General features: G+C 39.6%; 1 protein-coding gene across 5 annotated transcripts in view; it reads left to right on the plus strand.

The window, feature by feature from the left end:
- MAST4 (microtubule associated serine/threonine kinase family member 4) overlaps nucleotides 1-13,165 on the plus strand; it is a 568,007-nt gene that overhangs the window by 448,452 nt on the left and 106,390 nt on the right. For all 5 annotated transcript variants that reach the window (XM_065873943.1, XM_065873944.1, XM_065873945.1 and 2 more), the window contains one exon: nucleotides 7,161-7,249. In XM_065873943.1, coding sequence (XP_065730015.1) covers nucleotides 7,161-7,249 — 89 coding nt within the window. The remainder of the gene's footprint in view (nucleotides 1-7,160; nucleotides 7,250-13,165) is intronic.

A 13,165-nucleotide genomic window follows, 5' to 3' on the forward strand; every position in this document is an offset into this window, starting at 1 on the left:
AAAGCTGATGGGGATTTTATCTCACACTTCAGATAGCAACACATTTTTGTTTGTACAACTCTGCCAGCTTCTGCCTTAGAATACAGTTATCTGCAAATCATTCTTAGCTCTCCTTTTATACTTTCAGAGTGTTTTCTTCATTTTCTTATTGCCCATCGTACTTGCCCATAAATGTGTTTTACATTGAATAGCATTTTGCCGATATCTGTATGTTCAGCCGTCTCTCTCTTCCTCTACAAAGAAAATCGGGCTAGACCTCACCAAGGGCTTATCTTAATGGATTAGATATATTTACAAGAAGTACTGTATACAGGAGTATATATATTTTCCTCAGAATCTTTGAAAGCGTGGAGACCTATACCTTCCTCTAGGCATGTAACTAGCCAAATGTTTTTGCTCCTAGGTGAAAGCAGTATGAGTAGTCATTCATTTCCATTATAATTAACGCCTTTTAAAAGGAGTTTTTCTACTAACGGAAAAGCTAAGTTCAAGTGTCAAGCCGATAGTATCAATACTAAGCATTCACAATAATATACCCCGGATGACGATAAACTTGGTCATTGCATTGATGCCCATATGCAGAGGGCTGAAGCTCTCTGCTTGGCAGTTCTAGCGACCTGCTCTTTCTCCAGTGTTTCAGAGGCTGTACAAAAGAGCACGGACTGCTCTCATACCTGCATTGAATCTTGGGGGTGATTTTGGCCTGAGTTTTTAAAATAAAATGCTGTGTTTTGAAGTTGAGTCACAGGAGATGGGGTGTACTAGGCATGCCCGTCCGCTTAGCTCCCTAACTGGCCTTTCTCCCTCCTCCTTTGGTTATTGCAATCTAGCAGCCAGAATGATTCTCTTAAAACAAAACTCAGATGGTGTTTAAAACCTTCCAACAGCTTCCCTTTTCACCCAGAGTAAAACCAGTCTCCGTGCTGTGGCCTGCACCTGCCCCAGAGGTGGCCCCGGGCTCTGTCCACCGTCGTCTTGGCTGTTCGCCTCTGGCCAGCTCCCCTCCTGCACACTGGCCTGCCTGCTGGTCCTGGAGCACACCTGACCAGGGCCTTTGCTCTTCCTGAATGTTCACTCCCTCCTCCTCCTGTCTTACTCAGACACCGCACCCCCCCTTCCCCCCACACCACGAGGCTCTCCCTAACCATCTGTTTAAGATTGTGATTTCCTGCATCCGTGCTCCATGTCCTACCCTCTGCGTCATTGTTCTCCATCGCCATCCCTCGTACTACAAACGTCATCACCATCTCCCATACCATCTCACTAGTTTATTATGTTTATTATCTGCTTCCTTCTCTAGAATACAGGTCTCTAGAGGACAGCAGGGATATTTGTTTGTTTAGAGTAGTACCTAGCATGTATTAGGAACTCGAAAAGTAATTTGTTGAATGAATCAGTGGAACCTTGCGGGGAGCCCTGATTTCTTGGGCCATAGGGAAGACATCGGCAGTGTCATAACTTCACCTAAATAACAGAGTATGTCACGGACACGAATATTAATGCTTTGCTTCCTGTTGCCTTCCGAGGGGCACTAAAGCTTATCCAGCCAGCTACCAGCTGTGGCCTCGTTGTGCTCTACAGGAAAAGGGGTAGAGCTGTAGACAAGAGGCCCAGAGGAAGGGTAGATTGATTTACATATGAAAGACAAAAAAGTTATTTCTGGAGAAGACAATAGTATGAAGACAGACATGGAGAGAAGGGCAAGGCAGCATCTGAAGGAATTAAGGATTTGGGGGAGAAGTATCCAAAGAAAATTGTAAGGAAGACTTGCTTTATGTTGCATGATAATAATTTTTCTTTCAAATTCAGTCTCGAAGATACTTTTCAAGGCTTTTACAGTCAGATTTGCAAATACACAGAGGCCTAGATAGTTAATGTTGCACAAAGAAAAGAAATGTCCATGATATACATAATTTTAGTGCATTTAATAATCCTAAAATTTGCTTCAAATGAATAATCTAAAAAAGGCGTGAATTAAACCCGTATTTATGTTGCCATGGTTAAATCTCAAAAATATAATGTCGAGTGAAAAAAAAAGTAAAAAAAGTAAAAAAAGTAAAAAACATGACTGTCGCACAAATATGAAATAAACACGTGTGAGAGATTTTATTTAACTTATCAGTGAGGACAACAGTAAGAGATTTCGAAAACCATATACATAAAATATATATATTAAAATATATATAAATGTGTATATTATATACATCTAATCAGAAATGATGAAATAAAATTTGCTAATAGATACAAAACCAGTTAATATCTCGTAGGACAATGATATTAAATGTTCGGGGTCATCTCTTTGTGGGTGGATATTAACTGTATTTGCACAAGACAAAATTCATTTACATTATTATGGACAAGAATCACTTGTATCACTACTAGTTTTCTCCAACTTAACTGCAACTCCTACAGCGTTTAAAGTAGCCTAGTCACTAGAAAGACAGTGAAAGGTGTACACCCTTATAGAACCAGATAATCCCCGGGAGGTTCACTGCACAAAGCCTTCCCAGCCACTGAAAGGACATATATATACTAAAGATTGGGAATAAACATCAGAAAATGATACCATTGTTCATTTCAGGTGGTGAGAATTGTTTGATTATTTTTCTATATTTTTAGCATTTCATAAACCAAACAAAAATAATTAATGACTCCTCTAATCTGGTCTAACCCCTTCATTGTAAAGATAAGGAAACAGAAGCCTGCCTGTTTTATAACATGTTTTCAGCAATACCACATTAGCTAGACAATTTCTGCCTCCTGTTCATGCCCGGTTTCTTCCACTTCTGTCTTCCTCTTTGTTCAAGGAGTATTCAGTGTTCAGATTCTATTAAGGTATCAGGAAATAGCAGATGTTCACATTCAGTTAAAGCTATGGTCTATAATTGGCCTCCTGTACAAATTTATCAAATTTTTCATCAAGATGAATTAATAACTTATAAGCTAGCTTTTCAGAATTCCTGGAGCTCTCCTTAGGCAACTCATTGCCCCTCAGTTGTGGTCAGTCATATGTCGTACTAAACGTTGACCTTTCAAGTCGGCTGTGATTGTTAGAAATTACTGCCTGTTTGGGTTTCTCTTTCTCAGCCTGTCCTACCACGATCAGACATGATCAGTATTCATGTCCCCAAATGATTGTAATTTAAAATTAAGCTGCATTTCAGCTACTCAGAACAGTTGCAAAAAGCCACAGCCTGGTGGGCCTCACAGCTTTTACAGACCTGGTAGAGGATAATTAACAGGTTCTTGTGCCGGGAGAGATGTGACAGATCCAGGTGTGAGGCTTTTACAGGTCCCACCACGCCCTTCATACAGAGCTCTGAGCATAAGGACAATCTAGGCAGGAATAGAATATGGATGCTTTGGACCAAAAATCCATGCACCTCCTTCCCCTCCCCTCCCCTCCCCTCCCTCAGCTAGTAGCCCACGTTCCTTTGTCCCTCACTCTGATCAGGCCTGACTTACACGATGAAATGCGTGATCTGTCTCCTTATCCTCCTGACAAATGGAAGGTGCTATTGGCAATCGTTAGGAGATGGGGAAGCTCCTTGTGAAACTGCTTTGGTGAGCGGGAACAGTGAACTCAGGGAGCAGAGTGGCACCCTGTGTGATCCCAGGTCACCTGCCTGAGCCAAAACACCATGCCAACAAATAAACCACTTCCCGGTGGTGGCTTCCTGTCATGCTAAAGCGTCTCCAACCGAGTGCCCATCCAACTGTGACGTTCTTCTCACAGAGCGTTCTGTCCCCACCTGCCTCGCCTCCCAGCCCTCAGGGGCCAGACAGTCCTACTGACTCAGAAGTACTGTCATTGCCTTTCACCCTCCCATTCTTCTCAGATCCCAGGTCCATAGTCAGCAGTACTTATTGTACTCTGTGTGTGTGTGTGTGTGTGTGTGTGTGTGTGTGTGTGTGTTTTCTGTTGGTAGGTGGATCTTTCTAGGCAGGAACCAAAGGAATGAGGTAACAAGGAAAGCTCACTTAGCACCGTCAGCCCCTGTTCTAATCCATCGTTTACCTTTGCCTTTGTCTCAAGTTATATGTGGCTATCTTCTTGGGCTAAATTCAGATTTTGCAAGTAAAGAATCTGTGCCATTGTGTCACCTTGTCAACTGAGAGAACAAACTGAGCATGTCATCATAGGCTGTGTCCCCATGTGTTTTTTCAACTGGGTGGCATGAAGAGGAGCAGGTTCTTTGTGGGCAGTGGTTGTTCCTGGGTTCAGCTTTCAGAATCAAGCGCGGGCAGGGTGGATGGTTTCCATTTCTTCTTAAAGAGTGAAGCAGAAAGATTGCATGTGGGGGATGGATAGCTGGAACTTGAATTCATAACTGTTCTTTAGTTTCACTTTTTTTTTAACGTGGGCCTCTCACTGTTGTGGCCTCTCCCGTTGCGGAGCACAGGCTCCGGATGCGTAGGTTCAGCGGCCATGGCTCACGGGCCTAGCCGCTCCGCGGCATGTGGGATCTTCCCGGACCGGGGCACGAATCCGTGTCCCCTGCATCGGCAGGCGGACTCTCAACCACTGCGTCACCAGGGAAGCCCTCGACATTTCTTTTTGAGTTTTTTTTTTTTTTTTAATCACATCTTTTAAATCACATCAGTACTTTCCACCCTTTTTTTTTTTTGGTAGGCTTTAAATAACTGATACAGTTGTGAGAATTTTTTGTTTGTGTTTCTCTTTGTTTTAAATACAAATTGTTGGCTACTTAGCTTGTTGTGGTAATGTACTAGTCATTCTATATGTTTCTTAGGAAAATTCTATTAAAATGTTTTTTAAAAATATTTTCTAAATTTTAGCTTTGTCAGCGTATTTCACTGATACTCTTATGTAAGATATTCATTAGGCTACTGTTTCTATTGATATATATTTCTTATTTATTTGAAAAATTAATAAATGAATGTCAATAGGAAATTTTCATAAATGATTTAGATCAAATACTAAATGTAAAAACTAATACAAATAGCCATTTTTGTATAAGTTAACCTGTATTACAATTAACTTGCTCAAATTAGCAAATAACTTTGCTGAGAGTTCCAGGATATAAATCTGTCATTTATAATTTCTCTTATTAACATCAGCAAGTTGATATATTTAATATTCCTATGTTAAAATTAAAGGAGACATTAATTTGAATTAACACTAAATACATTGTACAATTTTTTAAAAACACAATCACACGATCTGACTTAATGGTTATGAATGGTTATGAATTTAATAGGCCAAATTATGGTTCTTGATAGATGAGTTGATAATACCATATTCCACCTTCATAATTATCAAGGGTCTATTCTTTTTTTTTTTTTTTTTTTTTACTGTGTTGGGTCTTCGTTTCTGTGTGAGGGCTTTCTCTAGTTGTGGCAAATGGGGGCCACTCTTCATCGCGATGCGCGGGCCTCTTACTATCGCGGCCTCTCTTGTTGCGAAGCGCAGGCTCAGTAGTTGTGGCTCACGGGCCCAGCTGCTCCGTGGCATGTGGGATCCTCCCAGACCAGGGCTCGAACCTGTGTCCCCTGCATTAGCAGCCAGATTCTCAACCGCTGGGCCACCAGGGAAGCCCAAGGGTCTATTCTTATTCAACAACTTCTTTAAGGCTAAGTAAACATGATCTTAATTAAACTCACAGATAATGCTAGGGGGTGTTGATTGCTCCAGTAAGGAAAATAAAATGATGCAGCCTGACCTTAAGAAATTATAAATATGGGAATGTTGACAAATGATAATAAGCAGCAAACATCTAAGAGAGAGGATTGGTTCCCAAGTCAATATTGGAGAAAGAAATTTGGTTTGGTTTTGAAATGTGTTGTTTAAATAGTATTTAGAAATGTTCCTTACAATTTTTTTTTTTTTTTTTTTTTTTTTTGGCGGTACGTGGGCCTCTCACTGTTGTGGCCTCTCCTGTTGCGGAGCACAGGCTTCGGACACGCAGGCTCAGCGGCCATGGCCCACGGACCTAGCCGTTCCGCGGCATGTGAGATCTTCCCGGACCGGGGCACGACCCCGCGTCCCCTGCATCGGCAGGCGGACTCCCAACCATTGCGCCACCAGGGAAGCCCCCTTACAAATATTTTATACAAATTCTCAATTATGTTCACTATATGTTATTTAGAAGTTAGGTGAAAATTCCTGTTTCAAGAATGCTGTAACAGGTATATTCTGAATTAAGAAGACATTACAATAAATCTTTAATGGTGGATAAGGGCACCAAGTGTAGGAGGATGGAATCATAGTGCCCTGAACCTTATTACAGGTGAATTCAGTGAGGTAACCTGCTGGTTTGTATTATCCTTTTCTAACCACTATACTGATTGTGAAGTACTAGTCTGTACTGAAGAAAAGCAAATGAAAGTAAGATAACATCCACTTCATCATCAACCAGTTTTGCATTTGTGTTATTCTTTGAGGCTTGTGAAAGTTACTTTGGAATCAAATTAGCTATTTTTTAACTTTCTAGTAGCAGAAACAGGAAAAAATAGTTACCCTGTGCTCATATGTAGCAATTTATTTCTACTCGCTGGGTACCAGGATAAAAAACAGTAGGTAGCGTGCCTGTGAGAAAAGGCCTTCGTTGTTATTTTAATACAAACTGGAATCTGTTTCTATGATTCCAAAATATTTACCTTAATACTGAATGTAGTATGAAGATGAAAAATGAATGAGTAGTGAAATGCATTTATCTTAGGCATTGGCTGTTCTATTGACAAAAGGCACAACTATGAAATTTGTCTAAATAATTAGATTTTTAATTAGTGCCTCATTGTAAGATTAATGTCATTGTTCTTCATTGCGTGTAATTTTGTATTAGAAATTTCATGTCAGCAAAGATGCTACCTGTGGTTTGCTGATTTGAATCCTTAATTTATCACTTGTGTGTATGGCTTATCACATATTTGCAGTCAAGAGCCAAAAGAAAGGCATTTGATGATAACTTTGTGGTGAGGAATATTGATGGTGTTATATATGATACGAATACATTATATTTTCTAATATTCAGGAAACAGCCACCCTTCAAATATTAGTGAGTGCATATTGACTTGCAAAAATTTTAGAAATAACATGTGCGGATAGATCGTTCAACCTAAGCTATGTCTACTTTGAACATACTTGAACGTTATTATTATTATTGCTTTTAAAACTGGTTTTCCTTTCCTTTGGACAGTTGCCGAACCAGCAACCGGAAAAGCTTGATAGGTAATGGGCAGCCCCCAGCACTGCCTCGGCCTCACTCACCTCTCTCTGCTCATGCAGGTAATGAAATACCTTTTCTTGAGTTCTGTTTTACTTCGTCTTGCTAGTTTTTAAAATACAGGCATTTGGAAATTTAGATGCGTCTCCCCACCTTGTTATCTTGGTTTCCCTGTAGCTTTGTCACTAAGTTGTTCTTTCTCATCACTCAGCCCAAACCTTAGCCTCTCTTTGAGCTCTTGGATCTGAAAGGGAGAAATCCTTTTTATATGGGGTCCTATCCCAGTTATTTTTTTTTCCTCCACATCTGAATTTGTGGATGATGCAAGTCACGCTCCCATGTTAGGATTTCCTTTGGGAAACGTGGCCGTGACAGTTCACGTGAAGAGGGTTAGTGTCAAGAACTATAAGGGAGGAAAAATATCTTTTCCCTCTCCCCTTCTAACTTCTCCACTGGGGACCCAGTAACCAGAGACAGATTAACAAAGGAAAAGCATACACATTTATTTAACATACGTTTTACGGGACATGGGAGCATTCATGAGGAAATGAAAACCCAAAGGAACGGTTAAATTGGGATTGTTTTTACAGTAGTTTGGTGAAGAGAAGGGAGTTGTGCAAAGACGTATAGGACAAAGGTGAGCTAATTGTAGTAAACTGGGGGAAAGTTAGCAAGGACTGTTTGTTCAGATTCTTCTGTGTCCCTTTTCTTCAGAGATAAGAAGGCTCCTTTCCTCCAGGTGTAGGGAGGGTGGCTCTCACAAGAAGGTTTTATGACCTGCGTACGTGGCAGGTCAGAAAGCCCTTCCTGCACATGCTGTTTCTCAAATCCCTTCACCTTAAAGTAGTCAATGTGCCAGTGCGCCATATTTTGGGGTCTCATGTCCTAAAGTGCATCAAAACTATTCAGCATTTTTCTCCCTAAAGTTGAACTTATCTATTGTATATATTAGCTAGCACGAACAATGCTGCTCTGAGCAGTCTAGAACATGTCTCCTCTTGTAATGTGGGCAAGAGTTTATCTAAAGTTTTACCTGACAGTGGTGTATATATAACTTATCTTTACATCCAGAACCACTGTGGGGACAAAGAAGATTCAAGAGGTGAGACTCTTGGCCTCAAGAACTACTTAGAAGGATGGTAGAACCATATTACAAAAACTATGCAATGAAGACTGCTTTGTGTGTCTTTTGTTTGTTTGTTTGAATTCTATCTAAGATGGTGCAAAGAAGAGAAGGGTTAATTCCAATCAGGAAAGTTTGGGAGATGTTGAAGGAGCTACTTGCTCATGATGTTGAAGGATGAACAAGACTTTGGCAGGGGTGAGAGATGGGGGAATTTCTAGTGTGTGGCTAGTGTGGGATGTACATGCTTGATTGTACAAGAATGTAAAGGTGAAAAGAGAGATGAAAGTCAGAAAGTAAAATGAATTTTGACTTTGAGTGCCCTTCACAGATTTTGAGGAGGATCTGTAGGAAGATGTGTTCGAGATATGGAAGATGATGGGGTGAAAGGATGAGTGTTTAAGCCCTACCTCTGTTACACTCTTGTAGAAACTGTCACACGATAGACTTTCAGGTGGTGTTGACTTATAAACTAGGCTATGACTGGCCCCCGGAAAGCAGTCCTTTCGCTTAGGGGGGTGCTCTCCAGCTGAGGGTGGAAGTTATCTAAACATGTTTGGGGATAAGACGGGACAGAGAGAGAGAGAGAGAGAGAGACGTCGTTGCCCCTTTGGAATAAATTTTATTTTCCTCATAGTAATAAATAAAAGATGGTAAAGTTAAAAAGGCAAAGGACAAATTCATAAAATTATGATACTATATGTAGTAAGACCACTGAAGTCCAGAAATGCCACTCGGAGGGAAAACTTTAGAGAAACTCCTACACATACATGCAAGAAGGTGTGCTCTAGACTGCTCATAGTGGCATCATTTGTAATAGCTAGACGTTTGAAGCAGTGTGGCCCAAATGTCTATCAGCTGGAAAGTAGATAAATGAACTGTGGCATAGTTATCTACGGAACACCGTGCGCCTAGAAAACAAATGAACTAGCATTCAAAGACAGTGTTGGGCAACAAAAGCAAGTTGCAAAAGAATCGTACTTAAACCATACATGTAAGGTTAACGTGATGCTACGTGCAATGTTTTGTTTAGGAATACACACACATACACATATAAATATGTATCTGTGTATGTACATTTATAGTAAGAGTCTGAAGGAAAATGTGGTCATTTTAAAGACCCATTTTGTGTTAGTAGTTACGTCTGAGAAAGTGTCAGGGGGTATAATTGTGGAGAGGGGTAAGCAGTTGGCAATGTTATATTTCCAAAGCTGAATGATGAATACACAACTATTTATATCATTACCTTTATACTTTGGAGATATTTATTACATCATTGTCATAATAGTGAAAGCTGACCGTAGGGTCAAGCAAGGCCAAATACTTCACTCAGCGGCTGAAATTATATCTTTGTCTTATCTTTTCATTCCTCTGTCAGAGTGCCCAGCAGTATATACAAGGTGCTAAGTATATGATAAATTTTATTTCTTACACATAATTCCGTTGTGATTTAAAAAAGTTAATCCTACTCCTCTTTGTAGTGTTCTGTAGTAATTGCATCATACTTGATGTGCCTGTCGATTAGTCTTTTACTGCCATTATTTTCTTCAGTTCTAATATTGAGATTAAAGAAAGTGTAGTTAAGACTTTAATGATCCTTTTAATTATTATTTGTTTCTCTATGGAGAATTCTTTTTCCCTCAAAACATAATTTTGTATTTAATCGGAGGAATGGGCAAAGAGAAGCCTGTCTTTCAGGTTCCGAGAGCATTTTCCCTTATGTTATGGAGGAACATAACAGGTTGTTACTCACTCATAAGCTGTAGAAAAGTCTGTCGACTTTTTGTGAGAAATGGCATTTATCACAGTCTGGTAGCTTCCTATTTCTATATACAAGAAGAATAAAATGTAAATTAAATAAAGGACCTGTCCTCACATCTTGATAATGCGAAACGCTTTCTCACTCACTGCGTCTCTTACCTCTTCCTATTGCTATATTCTCTACTGCGTATGGTACACAGAGGCCAGGAGGACAGTTCCTTGATGTCCCCATGAAAAACAAGAGAAAGAACAAGTGCCGTCTCTCAGTGCTTAGTCACCCAGGAGATACACTTTCTGTTTTTCTTAGGTAGGGATTATGTGAGTCAGGACACGCATTACTAGCATGAATTTATACCCATTGAATGAATCGGTAGGAATGAGAACATTAATTTATTTGTGTAGATATGTCAGTGGTACCCTGAGGAAGAAGAGATACTGGCCTCATGTTCTGGAGCTTATCTCCACAGACAAAATAGTGTTTGTTGACAGCCAGGCATTCCTAAATGAACCATGAACAGGTCAGTCCCATTAGAAAAAAAAAAAAAGAAAGGTAAAAATCACAGGCTCCTAGTTCTAAGCATGAAATTTAATCCAGAAGCCCCAAAGGAAAGACTAGTATCTCTCTCCTAAAATGAAAAATTCTGTGTAATAAACAAAATCAAAAGAAAACAAAGTGTGAAAAATATTTTTATGCCCATAACTGACAAACATCTGATTGCCTTAATATACAAAGAGCTTGTGTAAATTGATATGAAAATGGTGAATGCACCAGGAGAGAAATGGGGAAAGGATGTAAAAGGCGTATCATAGAAAAAAATTAAATTGGCCAACAAAAATGTTTGAAATGATGATTCATTGCAATCATAAAAGAAATATAAACCAGAATAATGAGACACTATTGTTCACCTAGCATGTTGTCAAAATTTTTGTAAAAGTGATAGAATCCAATGATAGTAAGGTTGTGGAGAAACAGTCCCTCTCACATCACATAAGTGTTGATGTGAATTGGTACCACGCTTTTGGTTAGTTGGCAGTATCAGTTAAAATTTCAGCTGCATTTACCCTTTCACCCAGAAAATCCATCTCTAGGAATTTATCTTACTGATATCTCACAGAATAACAGAAAACAATAAATCTAACATTGCTGTAACTAGCAAATGGACACTTAAGTTGTTACCACTTTATGATTTAACATGCCCTTCATTAAGCAGCTGGTTTAGTAGCAAATAATTCAGGTATGTGATCCAAGACTGCATGTTTGTTACAAAGAATGAGGTAGGCTTTTATGTTCTGATTTAGAAAGCTGCCCAAGATAGACTGTTCAGCAAAAAAAGACGTTGTGTAATTTTATATATGTGTGTGTGTGTGTTTGAGTGCGTATAGACGTGCGTAAATACTTGTATATTCATAAGGAGTTTTTGGAAAGAGAAAGTTAGCAGTGTTTATCTTTGGAGAATAGGAAAGTAGGGAAATTAGTGTGTAGTGGTTTTATAATAAAATAAGGCTCTAAAAATAAAACCGGTAAAGGAAACAAAATAATACCTACTTACTATGCAATAAATTACCAAAAATTTAGTGGCTTAAAACAATATCTATTTATTGATCTTACAGGTCTCTACAGGTCTAAGTAGGCTTGACGTGTTTGACTTCAGGGGAGCTCTCAAGGTATCTCAAGGCCAAAATCAAAGAAAGGTAGAAAGGATAAGCTCCTCTTTCTGTAGGAACCCTCACCTGCTTTTTCTGCTCACGGTATCATAAGGCCAGAGTCAGTGTCAGTTATTGACCTTAAAAAAAAAAAGAAAAGAAAAAGAGCCAGGTATTTTACCAGCAAAATGAGTTTATTTGGGAATAGCAGAGAATTACAGCAAACCATAGGTAAGTCCAAAAAACAGAAGAGAGGCTTTTGTTTTTACAGAAGAAAAGAGGAAGTTGGGAGGAGAGTCCAGGGTGGTAGTGGCTTCTCAGTGGCTGAGCTCTTGCTGGACTGGGAGAAATTCTTCCTTCCCCCTGCTGGGGTCTGAGTGGTAGTGTGTGAGAGCTCCCCTTTCAGGGCTTCCCCATTCCATGTAAGTTGAGGCTTTCTTTATTTTCACAGTGGGCTGGACTCTTATCTAGAGACTGGGAAAGAATCTGCTTCCAAGCTTATGCAGGTTGTGGACAGATTCAGATCCCTTTGGCTGTAGGACTGAGATCCACATTTTATCCTGGCTGTGAGCCGGAAGCTGCCCTCCTCAATCTTCAAGCTTATACTGGCACATCCAGTGATCCTCATGCTTCATATCTCTAACTTATCCTGCTATCAGTCAAAGAAAATTTTTTATTTTAAGGGGCTTATCTGATTGGGTCAGGGTTACTCAGTCTCTGTATATTAAAGTCAGGTGCTGTGGAACTTTAATTACATCTGCAAAATCCCTTCATAGTAGTACCTAGACGAGGGTTAGGATAACTGGGAGACAGGAATCGTGAGGAGACCATTTTTAGAATTCTGCCTACCACAATATCACTTCAATATTGTATTTTGATTCAAATGGTTAAAGTCTGAGCTCTAAGAGTGATACTTACAGAGGATGAGCCACAGACTAGATGTAGTCACATAACTGAGACCCACTGACTCCAAACTTCTAGAGTCCTAGAATCAAATGTTGTCCCATTGGTCAAAATACCTAACTTTTGGTGTCTTCAAAAATGGTTTTACTGGGAATTTGCAGCTGGCTACTTAGATTCATTTATACAAGGGTTTCTGAAAGGAAAGGTGGAAAAAAGTCTCACTTTCCTATTGGACAACTCTAGGAATTATTAAAGACAGGAAGTATTCTTAAACCACTAAGTATACATAACCTATTAGGTTAGTATCTACTTGGGAAAACTTGTATAAATTACTGTCTATCTATGTATCTATCTAGCTACCTGTCTATCTATCTATCTGTCATATATAGGGACCTCATTTCTGAAGGATTAGTTACCACTGTGTTTGCTGCTCTACTCACCAAGTCTCTCTTCAAAGATACAACTGAGCTAAAGGAGGCCCATCCAGGTGAAAATAATCAGAGAACTGGAGTGATTGTATGAACAGTACAACTCCAAGTGGAAACTT

This window comes from Phocoena phocoena, chromosome 3, assembly GCF_963924675.1.
Source record: "Phocoena phocoena chromosome 3, mPhoPho1.1, whole genome shotgun sequence".
In the NCBI taxonomy this organism is placed as follows: Eukaryota; Metazoa; Chordata; class Mammalia; order Artiodactyla; family Phocoenidae; genus Phocoena; species Phocoena phocoena.